This window comes from Vigna angularis, assembly GCF_016808095.1.
Source record: "Vigna angularis chloroplast DNA, complete sequence".
Lineage (NCBI taxonomy): Eukaryota > Viridiplantae > Streptophyta > Magnoliopsida > Fabales > Fabaceae > Vigna > Vigna angularis.
Genome location: NC_021091.1, coordinates 19,130 through 37,500, shown reverse-complemented (window position 1 = coordinate 37,500; position 18,371 = coordinate 19,130). Strand labels below are relative to the sequence as shown.

At 33.9% G+C, this 18,371-nt stretch overlaps 10 protein-coding genes and 8 non-coding genes across 18 annotated transcripts in view; 7 read left to right on the top strand and 11 right to left on the bottom strand. All coding sequences in view use genetic code 11, as the record gives it.

Annotated features, from left to right (window-relative positions):
* Nucleotides 1–260, bottom strand: part of rpoB (RNA polymerase beta subunit) — a 3,213-nt gene extending 2,953 nt beyond the window's left edge. The window contains exon 1 of the mRNA in view: nt 1–260. This exon is cut by the window's left edge and continues 2,953 nt beyond it. Within this exon, the coding sequence (YP_007889724.1) occupies nt 1–260 (260 nt within the window).
* A 1,004-nt stretch (nt 261–1,264) lies between these two features.
* On the top strand, nt 1,265–1,335 carry trnC-GCA. The gene has a single exon. It is a non-coding gene; the product is annotated as a tRNA-Cys (tRNA).
* Nucleotides 1,336–2,358: 1,023 nt separating this feature from the next.
* Nucleotides 2,359–2,448, top strand: petN (cytochrome b6/f complex subunit VIII). Its single transcript has one exon. The coding sequence runs from the start codon at nt 2,359–2,361 to the stop codon at nt 2,446–2,448; it is 90 nt and encodes a 29-aa protein (YP_007889723.1).
* Nucleotides 2,449–3,043: 595 nt separating this feature from the next.
* Nucleotides 3,044–3,148, bottom strand: psbM (photosystem II protein M). The gene has a single exon. The coding sequence runs from the start codon at nt 3,146–3,148 to the stop codon at nt 3,044–3,046; it is 105 nt and encodes a 34-aa protein (YP_007889722.1).
* A 389-nt stretch (nt 3,149–3,537) lies between these two features.
* trnD-GUC lies at nt 3,538–3,611 on the bottom strand. The gene has a single exon. It is a non-coding gene; the product is annotated as a tRNA-Asp (tRNA).
* A 453-nt stretch (nt 3,612–4,064) lies between these two features.
* On the bottom strand, nt 4,065–4,148 carry trnY-GUA. The gene has a single exon. It is a non-coding gene; the product is annotated as a tRNA-Tyr (tRNA).
* Nucleotides 4,149–4,216: 68 nt separating this feature from the next.
* trnE-UUC lies at nt 4,217–4,289 on the bottom strand. The gene has a single exon. It is a non-coding gene; the product is annotated as a tRNA-Glu (tRNA).
* Nucleotides 4,290–5,071: 782 nt separating this feature from the next.
* trnT-GGU lies at nt 5,072–5,143 on the top strand. Its single transcript has one exon. It is a non-coding gene; the product is annotated as a tRNA-Thr (tRNA).
* Nucleotides 5,144–6,294: 1,151 nt separating this feature from the next.
* On the top strand, nt 6,295–7,356 carry psbD (photosystem II protein D2). Its single transcript has one exon. The coding sequence runs from the start codon at nt 6,295–6,297 to the stop codon at nt 7,354–7,356; it is 1,062 nt and encodes a 353-aa protein (YP_007889721.1).
* psbC (photosystem II CP43 chlorophyll apoprotein) lies at nt 7,304–8,725 on the top strand. Its single transcript has one exon. The coding sequence runs from the start codon at nt 7,304–7,306 to the stop codon at nt 8,723–8,725; it is 1,422 nt and encodes a 473-aa protein (YP_007889720.1).
* A 204-nt stretch (nt 8,726–8,929) lies between these two features.
* trnS-UGA lies at nt 8,930–9,022 on the bottom strand. Its single transcript has one exon. It is a non-coding gene; the product is annotated as a tRNA-Ser (tRNA).
* Nucleotides 9,023–9,383: 361 nt separating this feature from the next.
* psbZ (photosystem II proteinZ) lies at nt 9,384–9,572 on the top strand. Its single transcript has one exon. The coding sequence runs from the start codon at nt 9,384–9,386 to the stop codon at nt 9,570–9,572; it is 189 nt and encodes a 62-aa protein (YP_007889719.1).
* Nucleotides 9,573–10,281: 709 nt separating this feature from the next.
* On the top strand, nt 10,282–10,352 carry trnG-UCC. The gene has a single exon. It is a non-coding gene; the product is annotated as a tRNA-Gly (tRNA).
* A 99-nt stretch (nt 10,353–10,451) lies between these two features.
* Nucleotides 10,452–10,525, bottom strand: trnfM-CAU. The gene has a single exon. It is a non-coding gene; the product is annotated as a tRNA-Met (tRNA).
* A 153-nt stretch (nt 10,526–10,678) lies between these two features.
* rps14 (ribosomal protein S14) lies at nt 10,679–10,981 on the bottom strand. Its single transcript has one exon. The coding sequence runs from the start codon at nt 10,979–10,981 to the stop codon at nt 10,679–10,681; it is 303 nt and encodes a 100-aa protein (YP_007889718.1).
* A 122-nt stretch (nt 10,982–11,103) lies between these two features.
* psaB (photosystem I P700 apoprotein A2) lies at nt 11,104–13,308 on the bottom strand. The gene has a single exon. It carries the CDS (start codon nt 13,306–13,308, stop codon nt 11,104–11,106), a length of 2,205 nt encoding a protein of 734 aa, YP_007889717.1.
* Nucleotides 13,309–13,333: 25 nt separating this feature from the next.
* Nucleotides 13,334–15,586, bottom strand: psaA (photosystem I P700 apoprotein A1). Its single transcript has one exon. It carries the CDS (start codon nt 15,584–15,586, stop codon nt 13,334–13,336), a length of 2,253 nt encoding a protein of 750 aa, YP_007889716.1.
* Nucleotides 15,587–16,321: 735 nt separating this feature from the next.
* On the bottom strand, nt 16,322–18,323 carry ycf3 (photosystem I assembly protein ycf3). The gene is made up of 3 exons: nt 18,198–18,323; nt 17,280–17,507; nt 16,322–16,474 (listed from the first exon to the last, which is right to left on the bottom strand). The coding sequence occupies exons 1-3, from the start codon at nt 18,321–18,323 to the stop codon at nt 16,322–16,324; spliced, it is 507 nt and encodes a 168-aa protein (YP_007889715.1).
* Between the last annotated feature and the right edge of the window lie 48 nt (nt 18,324–18,371).

The window sequence follows — 18,371 nt, the reverse complement described above, 5'->3', positions numbered from 1 at the left end:
ATTAATCCCGCGGATATATATAATTCAGCAGAATATGTAAGTGATTCATATACAGCATCTTTTTCGTTTATCAAGGGTTCTAATAATTGATATGTTTCGGCAAATAATTGAAATTCAATTTCTTGATCTGTATCCTCAATTTTTGGAAACTTAAAAAGCCCTTCTGTTAAGCCCCGATCAATGAACCTACAAAACCCTTCAAATTGTATCTGATTCAATCCAGGTAGTGTAGACATTTCTTCATTTCCACTCCCAAGCATTTTAAATTTCCCCGTGAATTTTATCGAAAAATATTCCACGATTTGCTGTCATGCTTCATCAAATCACATGAATCCATTTAGCAATACTGGAATTTCTATTCTTTATACTGAATTACATGAAATCTTACCTAATCCCGTGTATCAAATATTTATTAGTGGAAATACCTATTATGAAAAGAGAAAGAAATAATATAATTTTAGACTCAACTTCGAAGGAATTTGCAACAAAACAAATAGATAGAATCGAAATTCTAATCTAAAAAAGGATTGGAAATTTCTACGGGCATTTCAAGATTTTTTTTAGGAATATAAAAAAATGCATTTCATTTCTATCATTATTATGATATTACATATTTCAATTCAATTGGATACAAAAAAAATCCATTCGAGATTGTCAAGAAAAGAGATATTTTGAAGTGAAGTATTTTGGGGAGAATTGGGGAGAATATGATTAGAGTATGTAATGTGTAATGTAATAAGGCTTGTATTTTTGAAACATGCATATATTTAACTGCAGCTATAGATCTGTCTCTAACTTTATTGCAGTCATATTTGTTCAGGATAACAAACACATAACATGTTGTGTGAATTTTTACAAATTTTCTATTGAAAATTGTAAAAAAAAAAGGATAAGCACGATAATTTATTGAAAATACCGTAAAGTATCGGTATTCTATATCTATATAGATATGGATAAGATACTCGATTAGATAATATCTGTGTAACAGATCAAATGGATATTCTAGGGTTTACATATATTGACAGTTGCTGTTATAATTGGAATGAACAAAGTTTTTTAATAAAAAAGCAATATTGATTGGTTATGTATCAATTTTTATTTTCTGATCTCATTCATAAAAAAACCATTTTCTTTTATATTCAAATATTCAAGAATAATTGATAAATGAATAGTTAACGGTTGCGATTTGTATCAAGATTTTTTTTCAATTTTTGAATAGAAAAGGGGGGAGTATTCTCAAAAACTTCATATCTAGATTTTTATTGGCGGCATGGCCGAGTGGTAAGGCGGGGGACTGCAAATCCTTTTTCCCCAGTTCAAATCCGGGTGTCGCCTGATTGATAAGAAACTTGAAATGAAAGATTATATTACTTTTTTTTTAGAAAACTTTTTTTCTAACAGAAGCAAGAAAGGAGTCTTGAGAATTGCGTTTGATTCTAAATTCTAAGCATCAGTAGCTTTGTTTGTTCTAAAAAATGTTGTAAATATTTTCGTCTCGGATTCAAGGAAAGATTCTAGTAGTGAAAAGGAATCAATAATTTTAGAAATGAGAGTTCTTTCACTACACAACTATTGTAGTGTCTGTCTCCTGACTGGGTCTTTTATTAGATTGGATTAAGAATAAGTCGGATAGGAAATTCCATTTGTAGGGAGAGAAAAGGCAGAAGAAAAATCTGCTATACAGACTAATTGAATTGAAAATTGATGAGTGCTTCCACATTTTATCAATATTCTTTAGATAAATTAGAATTAATAGCTTTAATTTAGCTAATTCGCTTTCGTAATATTAAAAAAAAGTATTCTTTATATTTTCATATTCTATATTCTAATAAAATGAAAAAGTTTTTATTCTAAAATCGAATAAAAAAGAAAAAAAGTTTTTTTAGTTCTTTTAGAAAACGAATCGGGAGACATTTAAGGGATTATTTCAAATAGAAAGAAGAGTATAAGTATGCAAATGAATCTGTCTTGATTCTTTTTTTATGAAATCCTTAAGAATAATAAAATTTTATGAAATCCTTAAGAATAATAAAATGAGGGGATAAAAGAGAAATCTTATTATTCCCACCTGGTAGTAACATTCATTTACTTATAACTTCCTATAATTTTTTTATGTTTCATGTTTTCCGATTTTACAAAAAAGAATCAAAAAAAACTTTTTAGATGTTCTAATAAATAGAATGAATTCTTGTTTTTCGTCGATGATGTTAGCCCAGAATCCTTTTTTTGACTCTGTAACAGCAATTCCACTATTATAGTATTTTTAGCGAATAATACAAAAAAGATAATAGAATAATCAATTTGAAAAAATAATGAAATAGTTCCTTCATATTTATAGAGATAGGAGACAAAATTTATATGGATATAGTAAGTATTGCTTGGGCTGCTTTAATGGTAGTTTTTTCATTTTCCCTTTCCCTCGTAGTTTGGGGAAGAAGTGGACTATAGGGATACTCAAAATTGAGTTAAGGGATCCAAGTAACCTTGTTGTTTTCTACCTGAATTTTTGAATTTCGGAACTATTGAATGAAAATATTTCATTTAAACTAATACTAATTAATTGAGTTCAAATAGAAAATCTATCTTGGTTCTATTATATTCTAGTAGTGTAATGTATTCTATGTATCTTATAGGAATTGAAAATACTCTTTCAATCAAACAAATATTTGAATTATTCCCGTATTCCTATTTTGAGAAAATCAAGGGAATCAAAAAGAAGAAGAAATGGATTCCTATTCCAATACAACTTTTCTTAAAATTTCTATTTTCGATGAACTGACGCTTAACCTGGTTATATCTGGTTATATAGATATATATATATATATATGGAAAATGGCGGACCGTGTAATCACCATTCCTGTTTTTTTACCCCCTTTTTTTCATAAGATACCGGAATTGTTTGTAAAAAAGAATCTGAAAAAAAAATTGGACGCAATTCTCAGATAGTAGAAATCAAATATATTTCTACTATCTGGATTACGCTGATTGTACGATCATTTTTTTAAATCATTCATAAAAATGAAGCAATCATATTTCAGTGAAATTAGTCACTTTTACTTACCGTTTTTACATAAATTATAAGTAAAAAAGCAGTAGGAACTAGAATAAACAGTGCAGTAGCAATAAATGCGAGAATATTTACTTCCATAATCTTTATTATGTTCTATTTCTCTTAAATTTCTAAAAAAAAATTCGGGATTTAATCCCATAGAAATGTTAAATCTTTCAACAGAAATGTTAAATCTTTCAACAATGGTATAAATTGGATTTCGATGATATCAAATCGGATCAATATCATGAATCACAAAATCTGAGCTATCAAATCAACTCATGAAATAGTATAACATAGAAAGATCTTTTATCCATACTAAAAAAAAAAAAACATTTATTCTTGATGAAATTACAAAATTCCTTTCCTTCCTTTTTCGGCGAAACAAATGAAAAAGCAGGGGGGAGCTCCAAATAAAATTTTGTTTATCAATTTGATTCCCTACAAATACACAAAAAAGGAATTTCTTTTTTTGTATTGATATCCAACGGGATTGACGGGGCTCGAACCCGCAGCTTCCGCCTTGACAGGGCGGTGCTCTGACCAATTGAACTACAATCCCAGGGAAAGGGGTGTACTGTATAAATATTTTTACGGACCGTTTCTGTCAAACCTTTTCTTTTTCTATTTCGGATTCCAACCATTTTGTTGTAAATGAAAAAAGCGCATTTTTGTATATATTGATATGTATATCGATATCCACTTTAGTGAGATCGACACAAATTACTCGTAATCCGTTTCTTATTCTTATTAACAAATCGATTGAAAATTGAATCAATGAAAAAAAAATATTTTTTTTTTCAATTTTTGCTTAGATTTTCTACTTACAGATCTTGACATGAATACATATTATTAACAAGATTTGAATTTGTGGAAGGAAATATAGAATACAGAAAAAAAAGAAATAACCTTAGATATGTTTAATCTGTTTATTCTTCCGTATCAGAGCACATCAGTCATTTCCAGAGAACTATCAATGGGTTATAGAATTTCATATTTTGGATCGGCAAATTCTTGGGCCGAGCTGGATTTGAACCAGCGTAGACATATTGCCAACGAATTTACAGTCCGTCCCCATTAACCGCTCGGGCATCGACCCAGCACAATAGGAAGAATAAATTTCAGTTTTTATTGAAAATTCTTGATCAACTTCCTTTCGTAACACCCTACCCCCAGGGGAAGTCGAATCCCCGCTGCCTCCTTGAAAGAGAGATGTCCTGAACCACTAGACGATGGGGGCATACTTGCCCAACCGCCATTATACTACGTTCATAGTATGAATAGTTTTTTGCAATTGTCAATATAATGATAGGATTCGATAAAAAAAAGATTTTTCGCTCTTTCAGAATTCCATAGAAATTTTTTATTAATCATTTCTATTTCTAAATTTTTTTATTCCAGTCATAATAAGAAAAAAAAAAGAAGTAATGTTCAAATAAAGAGAAAATTCTTAACAGGAATGATTCGTTTGTTGCAAAGGACGGGAGGTTAAAACTTCATTTCTATCATTTATTACTAATACTAAGATTCGATAGGTAGATTTATATCTAATACTAAACCAGGAAAAAAAACTTTGGAAAATAAAATTTTTCAATAAAAAAATAAAAATTTGGTTTAGGGACAGAACATATTGAATCCATTTTTTCAATGATTCGATTTTATCAATGTTTCGATGAAATATTTGAATTTGTGAGTACATTTATGTATCAATAAAAAGAATTTAGTGTTATGATTAGAATGACTTCAAGAATCCATTTTGAAATAAGATATTCTTTTGATATTGATCAAATCCAATCTTAATCAATTCTTTTTTTTAACTATATTCTATTCACTAGGTAAATCCAATTTTTTGTTCTTTGATGAGTCATTATGCAAATAATAGATATTGATGTACATGTATTCTAATCCCAAAAATATCATTATATTTATATAATTTATATAAATTTATAGAATAAGTATACACAGTAACAAATAGATGTACTAGTCATGCTAATTCCTTATTTAGGAATTGAAATCAAAAGGGCCCTTTTAACTCAGTGGTAGAGTAACGCCATGGTAAGGCGTAAGTCATCGGTTCAAATCCGATAAGGGGCTTTTTACTTTTTTTTTTTCAAAAGCAATAGTCTTTCTATTTGAAGGAAGAATAAAAAGATTCTTGCTATTTTTAAAAAGTTTCTATTTGTAATAAAAAAGAAAGTAATCGTAGATTTTCATTAGAATAAAGTAATAAAAATGAAAAAGTGTAAAATTCTATAATGGAAAAATAAAAAAAAGTAAGTGGACCTAACCCGTTGAATTCTATTTATATCTACTATTCTGATATTCAAATTTGATAAAGATGAAATTCGAACAATTTTTTTTCTTTTTAAGACTTTTTTCGTTTAGACTCACTCCCTAAGAATCTCTTAATATTTCCAATTCAATCTTCTTGTTCCTGAACTAAAAAAAAAGGCTATGCCTTTTCTTTACTCAGAAGGGCCTTAATACCAATTTCAAGTTCCACCAAACAAGTTTTTTTAAAATAAAAATGAAACATATTTTTTTCCATAAATTTCTATTATTTCTATAAGATTAGATAGAATCTTATAGAAATAATAGAAATTTACATTCAATTATGTCTTCACATATCAAATAGTTTCTTTTCATATCGATGTGTACGACATTTTTCCAGCAATTAATATATATGAGACAAAAACTTTCATTTACAGTTTTTTCTTTAGTATTTCATTTTTTTTAATAAATACTATAATAAAAAGAAAAAACTGTAAATAAAATAGAAATTTAGAAAATCTATGATCCTACAGTAGTTTCCTAGACAAAATAGAAGTCAATTCACAACAAAAATGAAAGAATAAGTTTCTTTTATGAAAGGAGAGAAATATGTCTGAAGATCCGCTAGGTATAAGAAGTGAAAGAGGGGATCATTTGTTTCTTGAACAGTTCTGAAAAAAAATTTCTATCGGATTTTGGAGTCATAGCAGATTTTATGATTGATTACTTGGAATATTTTTAAGAATAAATAAGGAATAACCGCATCGAGTTCATGGATTTGCCCTAGATATCAATAGACCCATAAATGATTTTTTATTCGAAACCGATTAGAAAACAAGGGAAAGTATACTTTCAAATTATCTCTATATATATAGAGAAATGAATAGAGATAAATGATAAAGGTCCGTCCCATCTCTGAAAATGCTCTATGAGGTGTTGGGAAATGGTTGAAGTAGTTGAATAGGAGGATCGCTATGACTATAGCTCTTGGTAAATTTACCAAAGATGAAAATGATTTATTTGATATTATGGATGACTGGTTGCGGAGGGACCGTTTCGTTTTTGTGGGTTGGTCCGGTCTATTACTCTTTCCTTGCGCCTATTTCGCCTTGGGGGGTTGGTTTACAGGTACGACCTTTGTAACTTCATGGTATACTCACGGCTTGGCAAGTTCTTATTTAGAAGGCTGCAACTTCTTAACCGCTGCAGTTTCCACTCCCGCTAATAGTTTAGCACACTCTTTGTTGTTACTGTGGGGTCCTGAAGCACAGGGAGATTTTACCCGTTGGTGTCAGTTAGGTGGTCTGTGGACTTTTGTTGCTCTCCACGGTGCTTTCGGATTAATAGGTTTCATGTTACGTCAATTTGAACTTGCTCGATCTGTTCAATTGCGACCTTATAATGCAATCGCATTCTCAGGTCCAATTGCTGTTTTTGTTTCTGTATTTCTTATTTATCCACTGGGTCAGTCTGGTTGGTTCTTTGCTCCTAGTTTTGGTGTAGCAGCTATATTTCGATTCATCCTCTTTTTCCAAGGATTTCATAATTGGACATTAAACCCATTTCATATGATGGGAGTTGCTGGTGTATTGGGCGCTGCACTACTATGCGCTATTCATGGTGCAACCGTAGAAAATACTTTATTTGAAGATGGTGATGGTGCAAATACATTCCGTGCTTTTAACCCAACCCAAGCTGAAGAAACTTATTCAATGGTTACTGCTAATCGCTTTTGGTCCCAAATCTTTGGGGTTGCTTTTTCCAATAAACGTTGGTTACATTTCTTTATGTTATTTGTACCAGTAACTGGTTTATGGATGAGTGCTCTTGGGGTAGTCGGTTTGGCCCTGAACTTACGTGCTTATGACTTCGTTTCTCAAGAAATCCGCGCAGCGGAAGATCCTGAATTTGAGACTTTCTACACCAAAAATATTCTCTTAAACGAAGGTATTCGTGCGTGGATGGCAGCTCAAGATCAGCCTCATGAAAACCTTATATTCCCTGAGGAGGTTCTACCACGTGGAAACGCTCTTTAATGGAACTTTAGCTTTAACTGGTCGTGACCAGGAAACTACCGGTTTCGCTTGGTGGGCCGGGAATGCCCGACTTATCAATTTATCCGGTAAACTATTAGGGGCCCATGTAGCCCATGCTGGATTAATAGTATTCTGGGCCGGAGCAATGAACCTTTTTGAAGTGGCTCATTTCGTACCCGAGAAGCCCATGTATGAACAAGGTTTAATTTTGCTTCCCCACCTAGCTACTCTAGGTTGGGGAGTAGGTCCTGGGGGGGAAGTTATAGACACTTTTCCATACTTTGTGTCTGGAGTACTTCACTTAATTTCCTCTGCAGTATTGGGCTTTGGCGGTATTTATCATGCACTTCTGGGACCTGAAACTCTTGAAGAATCTTTTCCGTTCTTCGGTTATGTATGGAAAGATAGAAATAAAATGACTACAATTTTGGGTATTCACTTAATCTTGTTAGGTATAGGTGCTTTTCTTCTAGTATTCAAGGCTCTTTATTTTGGAGGTATATATGATACATGGGCTCCGGGGGGGGGAGATGTAAGAAAAATAACCAATTTGACCCTTAGTCCAAGTATTCTATTTGGATATTTATTAAAATCACCTTTTGGGGGCGAAGGGTGGATTGTTAGTGTGGACGATTTGGAAGATATTATTGGAGGGCATGTATGGTTGGGTTCCATTTGTATACTTGGTGGAATCTGGCATATCTTAACCAAACCCTTTGCATGGGCTCGGCGTGCACTTGTATGGTCTGGAGAAGCTTACTTATCTTATAGTTTAGGTGCTTTATCTGTTTTTGGTTTTATTGCTTGTTGCTTTGTCTGGTTTAATAATACCGCTTATCCTAGTGAGTTTTATGGGCCCACTGGTCCAGAAGCTTCTCAAGCTCAAGCATTTACTTTTCTAGTTAGAGACCAACGTCTTGGGGCTAATGTAGGATCTGCTCAAGGACCTACAGGTTTAGGTAAATATCTAATGCGTTCCCCGACTGGAGAAGTTATTTTTGGCGGAGAAACTATGCGTTTTTGGGATTTGCGTGCTCCTTGGTTAGAACCTCTAAGGGGTCCTAATGGTTTAGACTTGAGTAGACTGAAAAAAGATATACAGCCTTGGCAAGAACGTCGTTCTGCGGAATATATGACTCATGCTCCTTTAGGTTCATTAAATTCCGTGGGTGGCGTAGCTACAGAGATTAATGCAGTCAATTATGTTTCTCCTAGAAGTTGGTTAGCTACTTCTCATTTTGTTCTAGGATTCTTTCTATTTGTAGGCCATTTATGGCACGCGGGAAGAGCTCGTGCAGCTGCCGCAGGATTTGAAAAAGGAATTGATCGCGATTTTGAACCTGTTCTTTCCATGACTCCTCTTAATTAAGACATGAGATCCAATGAAGTAGAAATCACTTTTTTATTTACTATAAATATTTGGTTGAGTAGAACGAGTCTTAAAGAAGAATAGATTTTACTATTTTCTTAGTTTCTATCGAATCTTTTTTTCGGACTGGGCTATATCCTCATCATCCCGAAAAAAAGATTCGATAGAAACTAAGAAAAGAAACAAATCTATTCATCGAGCAAAAGGAGAGAGAGGGATTCGAACCCTCGATAGTTCTTTGTTTCAAACTATACCGGTTTTCAAGACCGGGGCTATCAACCACTCAGCCATCTCTCCAAAAGCTAATATATATCTTTTTTTATCTTTATTCCACTGAGTAGACCATGAGTATATGAATTTATATTCTTTCTATTATCTATCCATAGGAAAGATATTCAATGTGAATTTATTGGTTTAGTTTTCTATCGGTATGTATATAGGTGCAAAATCCAGCATGCCTTTTTGTGAAGTAAAAAAACTATCCTCGATCCAAGCCTCAAAAGGGTTGATAATAAGCAAAATCAATGAATTCATGATAAAACCCTTCTGCGTTTTTCCATTTACAATTTTTTTTTTCAATTAATATTAAAAAAGGCATCAAGGGGTTGAGGGATCAAATGGTAAAGTTCTTTTGTTGGTAAATTGGAGGATTAGAAACATGACTATTGCTTTCCAATTAGCTGTTTTTGCATTAATTGCTATTTCATTTATTTTATTGATTAGTGTACCTGTTGTATTTGCTTCTCCTGAAGGTTGGTCAAATAACAAAAATGTTCTATTTTCCGGTACATCATTATGGATTGGATTAGTGTTTCTAGTGGGTATTCTTAATTCTCTCATTTCTTGAAGTTCTTTTTATTCTAGATTAAAAATAAAATGACCCCTCCCTCAGAATTCTTTCGGATTGTCAGGCATAAAGGGAATAGATCAGTTCCTAAAAAAAAAAAAAAAGAAAACTATAACACATTACATTATAAGGGGGAGTAACCTTCTTCTATTGAAAAAATCTTATATCTTATACTTCTATGGTGGTACATTGTGAAACTAAAAGAAATAAAATAGAAACAATGAAATATAAAAATTTGAATTTAATTTGAATATTCTATTCATATCATATTAATATGATATGAATAGAATATTCAAATTAAATACTATCAATCTATTTATACGTCGTCTAGTCTTGAATAATATAGAATATCTATCTGTATCTCTATCTAGATAAATATAATTTTTTATTATTTATTAATAGGAACTTACTTTTTTCTTAAATATTAATAGGAACTTACCTTTTTCTTAAAAAAGTAAATAAAAATAGTTGATAGAATGAGAATTTCAACTCAATTATAATTATATAGATATATAGAAAAAAACAATCTATAATAATAGAAATGTAATAATAGAAATGGGAATTCTTGATCAAAATGAATATTATTAAAATATTTTATTTTGGAGACAAGAGACAATATCTATTATATACATTTCTTTTTAATTATCCCTAATAGAATATCAGGCCCATCTCTGTACAAATAGAATCGCATATCAAGTACAATGAAAACGCGGATATAGTCGAATGGTAAAATTTCTCTTTGCCAAGGAGAAGACGCGGGTTCGATTCCCGCTATCCGCCCTATGTATTTAATAGTCATAGTTTGAAAAATGCCATAGAATTTACTGCGTATAATGCCCTTCTTGAAACCTTGTTTTTATAAAAATAAAATTAAAAAAGTTGCGGAGACGGGATTTGAACCCGTAACCTCAAGGTTATGAGCCTTGCGAGCTACCAAGTTGCTCTACTCCGCGATAAAGAAAAGAATTGATAACTAATGAAAAAAAAAAGATTGAATGCGTCCCTTTACCATATCTATATAAATAGAATAAACCATTTATACATAACGGTAAAGGGACCCTCCTATGATCGCTGATATTAAAATGAAAAAAATGAAGATAATTGCCTTACCAACTGGATCTTGTTGCACCCGGCAAGAAACATGCATGAACCATTTCCCGAAGTATGTGTCCAGATAATCCAAAGTCTCGATAATTAGCTCTCGGTCTTCCGGTCGAAAAACAACGTCGATGAAGACGTATAGGTGCACTATTACGCGGTAGTGATTCTAATTTTCCATGAATTTCCCATTTATCACTTAACGACGGAACTTTGCTTATTTCTTTTTTTGAGGATCGGCGAATCAAATGATATTTCTGTTCCAATTTTTGTCTCTTCTTCTCCCTCTGAATAACACTTTTCCTTGCCATAATGGTTAATTTGCTATTAGCATCAATGATAGAAGTCGGATCCTAGATGTATAAGTGGCTTCTCTTCCCTATAGAAGGAAATGAGATTCTTGCCAGATATATATATATAATAAAGAATTCAATTAACCGAATTTGCCCGATGTAGAGGCAATTAAGAAGGCTGCATAAGTAAATATATAACCTACGGAAAAGTGGGCTAGTCCAACCAATCTTGCTTGCACAATGGAAAGAGCCACTGGTTTATCTCTCCATCGAATCAAATTAGCCAAAGGTGTACGTTCATGAGCCCATGCCAAAGTTTCAATCAATTCCTGCCAATATCCGCGCCAAGAAATTAAGAACATAAATCCAGTAGCCCAAACAAGATGTCCAAACAAGAACATCCATGCCCAGACTGATAAACTATTCATACCGAAAGGGTTATATCCATTGATAAGTTGTGAAGAGTTCAACCATAGATAATCTCTTAACCATCCCATCAAATAGGTAGAAGATTCATTAAACTGTGAAATATTACCCTGCCATAGTGTAATGTGTTTCCAATGCCAATAAAAAGTAACCCATCCAATGGTATTTAACATCCAGAAAACTGCCAAATAAAATGCGTCCCAAGCGGAAATATCACAAGTTCCGCCTCGTCCCGGGCCATCACAAGGAAAACTATAACCAAAATCTTTTTTATCAGGCATTAACTTAGAACCACGCGCATCCAAAGCACCTTTTACTAAAATCAATGTAGTTGTATGTAAACCAAGAGCAATAGCATGATGAACCAAGAAGTCTCCAGGCCCTATTGTTAAGAATAGAGAATTACTATTCTCATTTACAGCGTTTAACCAACCAGGCAACCATATGCTTCGTCCCGCATTGAACGCCGGACTGTTCGTTGAAGATAAAAGTATATCGAACCCATAGGAAGTTTTACCATGAGCAGATTGTATCCATTGGGCAAATATAGGTTCAATCAAAATTTGTTTCTCCGGAGTACCAAAAGCAAGCATGACATCGTTATGGACATAAAGTCCCAGAGTATGGAACCCCAGAAAGAGGCTAGCCCAACTTAAGTGGGATATGATAGCTTCTTTATGGTCTAACATTCTTGCCAAGACATTATCTTGATTCTGCTCTGGATTATAATCTCTAATAAAAAATATAGCTCCATGAGCAAAAGCCCCTGTCATAATGAAGCCTGCTATATATTGATGATGAGTATATAAGGCAGCTTGAGTAGTAAAGTCTTGCGCTATAAACGCATAAGCAGGTAAAGAGTACATGTGTTGTGCTACCAAGGAAGTAATAACCCCTAAAGAGGCTAGAGCAAGACCTAATTGAAAATGAATTGAATTATTGATTGTGTCATAAAGACCCTTATGTCCACGCCCCAATCTACCCCCCGGAGGAGTATGTGCTTCTAAAAGATCTTTAATACTGTGACCAATCCCGAAATTAGTTCTATACATATGGCCAGCAACTAGAAAAATAAACGCAATAGCCAAATGATGGTGTGCAATATCAGTCAACCATAAACTTTGAGTTTGTGGATGAAATCCCCCGAGAAGTGTTAGAATAGCAGTTCCTGCTCCTTGAGGGGTACCAAATATATGATTATTGGAATCTGGGTTTTGAGCATAAAGATTCCACTGACCTGTAAAAAATGGACCTAATCCCTCGGGGTGCGGCAATATACTTAATAAATTATTCCATCGAACGTATTCCCCCCTGGACCCCGGAATAGCGACATGAACTAAATGCCCTGTCCAAGCCAAGGAACTTACTCCGAATAGTCCTGACAAATGATGATTGAGGCGGGATTCGGCATTTTTAAACCACGAAACACTCGGTTTCCATTTTGGTTGTAGGTGTAACCAACCTGCTATTAAAGATATAATAGAAAGTATTAATAGAAAAATAGCTCCAGTATAAAGATCCCCATTAGTACGTAAACCGATTGTATACCACCACTGATAAACACCAGAATAGGCTATATTAACAGGGCCTAGAGCACCTCCTCGAGTAAAAGCTTCTACAGCTGGTTGACCAAAATGAGGATCCCAAATTGCATGAGCAATAGGTCTTACATGTAAAGGATCCTGTACCCATGTCTCAAAATTACCTTGCCAAGCTACATGAAAGAGATTCCCGGAAGTCCACAGAAAAATGATTGCTAATTGCCCGAAATGAGAAGCAAAAATATTCTGATAAAGACGTTCCTCAGTAATATCATCATGACTTTCGAAGTCATGTGCGGTAGCAATACCAAACCAAATACGACGAGTAGTGGGGTCTTGAGCTAAGCCTTGACTAAAGCTTGGAAATCTTAATGCCATAATGATTTTCAAATCCTCCTAGCTATTATCCTACTGCAATAATTCTTGCTAAGAAGAATGCCCATGTTGTGGCAATTCCACCTAGAAGGTAATGTGTTACTCCTACAGCACGTCCTTGTACAATGCTCAAGGCTCTGGGCTGAGTAGCAGGAGCAACTTTTAATTTATTATGAGCCCAAACAATGGATTCAATAAGTTCTTGCCAATAACCACGCCCGCTGAATAGAAACATTAAACTAAAAGCCCATACAAAATGTGCACCCAAGAAAAAAAGACCATATGCAGATAATGAAGAACCATAAGACTGAATTACCTGGGATGCCTGCGCCCATAAGAAATCACGAAGCCACCCATTAATGGTAATGGAACTCTGCGCAAAATTTCCTCCTGTGATATGAGTTACTATCCCTTGATCACTTATACTACCCCAAACATCTGACTGCATTTTCCAACTGAAATGGAATATAACTACGGAAATTGAATTGTACATCCAAAATAGTCCTAAGAAGACATGATCCCAAGCGGATACTTGGCATGTCCCCCCTCTTCCAGGTCCATCACAAGGGAAACGAAAACCTAGATTTGCTTTATCCGGTATCAATCGTGAACTACGAGCAAATAGAACACCCTTTAAGAGTATCAATACTGTTACATGAATTGTAAATGCATGAATATGATGGACCAAAAAATCCGCAGTTCCTAAAGGAATAGGTAACAAAGCAACTTTACCGCCCACTGCTACTAAATTTTCACCTCCCCAAGTCAAACTGGTACTTGTTGCTGCACCCGGGGCTGTTGTGCCAGGTGCTAAAGCGTGGGTATTTTGTATCCATTGAGCAAAGATCGGCTGTAATTGTATAGCGGTATCTGAAAACATATCTTGAGGGCGCCCTAATGCGCTCATGGTATCATTATGAATATACAAACCAAAACTGTGAAAACCTAAAAATATACATACCCAGTTAAGATGTGATATGATTGAATCACGATGTCTAAGGACACGATCTAATAGATCGTTGTATCGAATAGTCGGATCATAATCTCTTACCATAAAAATCGCTGCATGCGCAGCAGCACCGACTATGAGAAATCCACCAATCCACATGTGATGTGTAAACAATGACAGTTGTGTACCATAGTCAGTAGCTAGGTATGGATAAGGAGGCATAGAATACATATGGTGAGCTACAACAATGGTCAAAGAGCCTAACATAGCTAGATTAATAGATAATTGAGCATGCCATGACGTTGTTAGAATCTCATATAGACCTTTATGACCCTGGCCTGTAAATGGACCTTTATGTGCCTCTAAAATGTCTTTTATATTGTGACCAATACCCCAGTTGGTCCTATACATGTGACCCGCTATCAAGAAAAGAATTGCAATAGCTAAATGATGGTGTATAATATCGGTCAGCCATAGACCTCCAGTTACTGGATCTAATCCTCCACGAAAAGTAAGAAATTCTCCGTATTTTGACCAATTCAAGGTAAAAAATGGGGTTGCTCCCTCGGAAAAACTCGGATAAAGTTGAGCCAAAAGATCCCGATTTAGGATAAATTCATGAGGAAGTGGTATCTCTTTGGGATCTACTGCAGCATTTAGAAATTGGTTAATCGGTAAAGATACATGTATTTGATGTCCTGCCCAAGAAAGAGACCCCAACCCTAGGAGCCCTGTCAAATGGTGATTCAACATAGATTCTACATCTTGGAACCAAGCCAATTTTGGAGCAGCTTTGTGATAATGAAACCAACCAGCAAAAAGCATTAAGGCTGCAAAGACCAATGCACCAATTGCAGTACAATAGAGTTGTAATTCATTAGTTATTCCAGATGCTCTCCAAATCTGAAAAAAACCAGAGGTTATTTGTATTCCTCGGAACCCCCCCCCTACATCACCATTCAATATTTCTTGACCCACTATTGGCCAAACCACCTGAGCACTAGGCCTAATGTGCGTAGGATCACTTAACCATGCCTCATAATTGGAAAAACGAGCACCATGAAAATACATGCCACTCAGCCAAAGAAAGATGATAGAGAGTTGGCCGAAATGCGCACTAAAAACTTTTCGGGAAATCTCCTCTAAATCATTAGTATGGCTATCAAAATCATGAGCGTCAGCATGTAGGTTCCAGATCCAAGTAGTAGTATCTGGTCCCTTAGCTATTGTTCTTGAGAAATGCCCAGGTTTTGCCCATTCCTCAAAAGAAGTTTTTATAGGATCCCTATCTACCAAAATTTTAACTTCTGGTTCCGGTGAACGAATAATCATTGAGTCCTCCTCTTTCCAGACAACACATACAAAGAGACCTGCCAACATAAAACAGAATTAGTGAACTTATTAGAGATGTTTCTATTGAGTTTTGTTCTCTCCTATCTCTCATGTATTGGATATCTTAGTCAATTTCATTTCTTTAGTTTTTCACTAGAACAATTATGATCTCGAAGTCAATTCGGGGCAAGTGTTCGAATCTATTATGACATAAGAGTGGGGCGCTCAATGGACCTCTTTTAATCTTCTAAGACCTTTTTGGGAACTCTGAATGGAAGTTCAATAATTTTTCGTGCAGCCTACTAATCAAATGTATTCAGATTTTATTCTATTCCTTAGATTTGATTTTTTTTATAGATAAAGTATTAGTATGTACTCTATTTCAAATTGAGCAGACATTAGCATTCATTATTAGGCAATATACCTATATTTTATTTCTTTTTTTGAAGGTCTCTTTTCTTAATTTGATTGAATATTAGTTTAAATAACAGAAAAAAGGAGAAAATGATCTACTGTATCCACATCTCGTTTATTTCTATGAAATACTAGAAAAAATCGAACAAAAAAAATTAGATTAGAAGGGATATATTGAAATTCTGTGATTGGTCGTTCCTATAGAAATGATTTTTTAATTTGATAGGGACAAGAAACAAGAATTTATAACAATAGATATTTATCTATCTATATAAAGATATAGATAGATAAAAATATAAGAAAAAAAGAAACAGAGTGTTCTTATTCAAAACGCCCTGTGATCTTCAACCAATTCTGTGCTGCAATATAATTACCGGGGGTAAGAGCTATAGCTTGTTTCCAATATTCAGCGGCTTGATTAAACCAAGACTCCGCAACTTCTGAGTCTCCCTGTCGAATGGCCTGTTCTCCTCGGTCGAAATAGGTGAATCAATTCCTTTCCTTAGAACCGTACTTGAGAATTTCCTGACTCATACGGCTCAGTAGTCAATTCTTTTTTTGTTCTATTATCTTGAAGTTAACTAAAAGAAAAAAATAAATTATTAATATGAGTTTCAAACTTTCATTTTTACTAATAAATAAAGAATTTCAAAGAATTTCATCTTTTTTTTATTTTAGTTTTATCTTTTCTCCTACCTTCAGAAAAGGGAATAAATCATTGGCATTAACGCCCTAATTATAATTTTCTGAAAGGTAACTATCTCGATTTTATATATCATATACAAAAATATATGATAGATTCATTTCTATAGAATCTTGGTAAAAGTTTTTTCTTTCTTATCTTCTAAGTTCTTATAAGTAAAGTAAAGAGAAAATACTTTCTATCTTTGGGATTTGATACTACACCGCTGCTCAAAATATCAGGGGATCCACTTTATTACATAAGTGGATTCCTGACTTCTTTATTTATCATGAGATAAGGAAGCAGTTTTTATTATATCGATTTAAAACCGTGTTAATTGATCCTTACGATGCTTCCTTTATCAATTAGATCTTTTATCCATAGAAAAAGAGGGTATCTAGACATATCGATTTCTTCATATTTTTACTTCTATGAAGTTTCTTTGCTACAGCTGATAAAAATCGTTGTTTTGAACGATATATATATGTAGAAAGCCTTTATTATTTAGAATTATTTCTATTTATATATTTATTATATTAAAATTTGTGGATTTGCTTGTTCTTTTCTTTTTTCTTTCTATAGTGGAGATAGTCGCACGTAATGACAGATCACGGCCATATTATTAAAAGCTTGGGGCAAAAATGGGTTTCGTTCGAGCGCCCGAAAATAATATTCCAAAGCTTTAGTATGTTCTCCGTTACTTGTGTGAATAAGGCCTATGTTATAAAGTATATAACTTCGATCATAGGGATCAATTTCCAATCGCATAGCCTCATAATAATTCTGTAAAGCTTCTGCATAATTTCCTTCAGATTGAGCTGACATCCGTTACGGTCGTCATTTGGTTCAAAGAATCTCCGCTCCAGAACTGTACGTGAGATTTTCATCTCATACGGCTCCCCCCTTATGTGTGTAATGAGAAAAATCCATAAAATCAAAAAATATTCCAGTATTCTCATTCTCAACTGAACAGAGCTAGTGTTTTTACAAGAAATCTCTAGCCAACCTTCCTGTCAAAAATTCTTTCTTAACATTAAGTATGTAGGTACTTGATAAAAAAAAACAAGAACTTCAACAATTTCTTTGTCCTCTACGCTGCTTAATTTCCTGGAATTAGTCACCTCAATAATCTTCGATGGTTCTATGGGTATCCAAAATATGAACGAGATGGATATTTATTGTCCCAACCATTCCTGTTAGTCCCAATCTCGATAAGCCATAGATATAGATAGATACAAAGTTTTCGTGTCCTTGATTCCCAAGCGTAGTGCTTCTTTCCCAATGTTGCCTATCAGTACTAGTAATTTGGGGTTGACCTAACCCCATAATTATAGGTATAACCTTTCGCTTAATACTAGAAACCTAAAATTCAAGCATATAAGGCTTCATTAATCGAGGATACACGACAGAAGGAATTAATCCTTTTATTTACAAATTTCACCTTCAACACGCGTGGGTTTTTTCCATTCCATTTTTTTTTACCGATTTCGGTAAAAAAAAATGGAATCAAATCACACCATCTCTGTAATAAGTGAATGCCCTTTTTTCTCCTGAAGTTGTCGGAATTATTCGTAATAAGATATTGGCTACAATTGAAAAGGTCTTATCAATAAAATTTTCATTTATCCGAGATCTAGGCATAGGTAGAAATCCATTCTATAATTGAATTAATCATGGTGTGAGAAATCA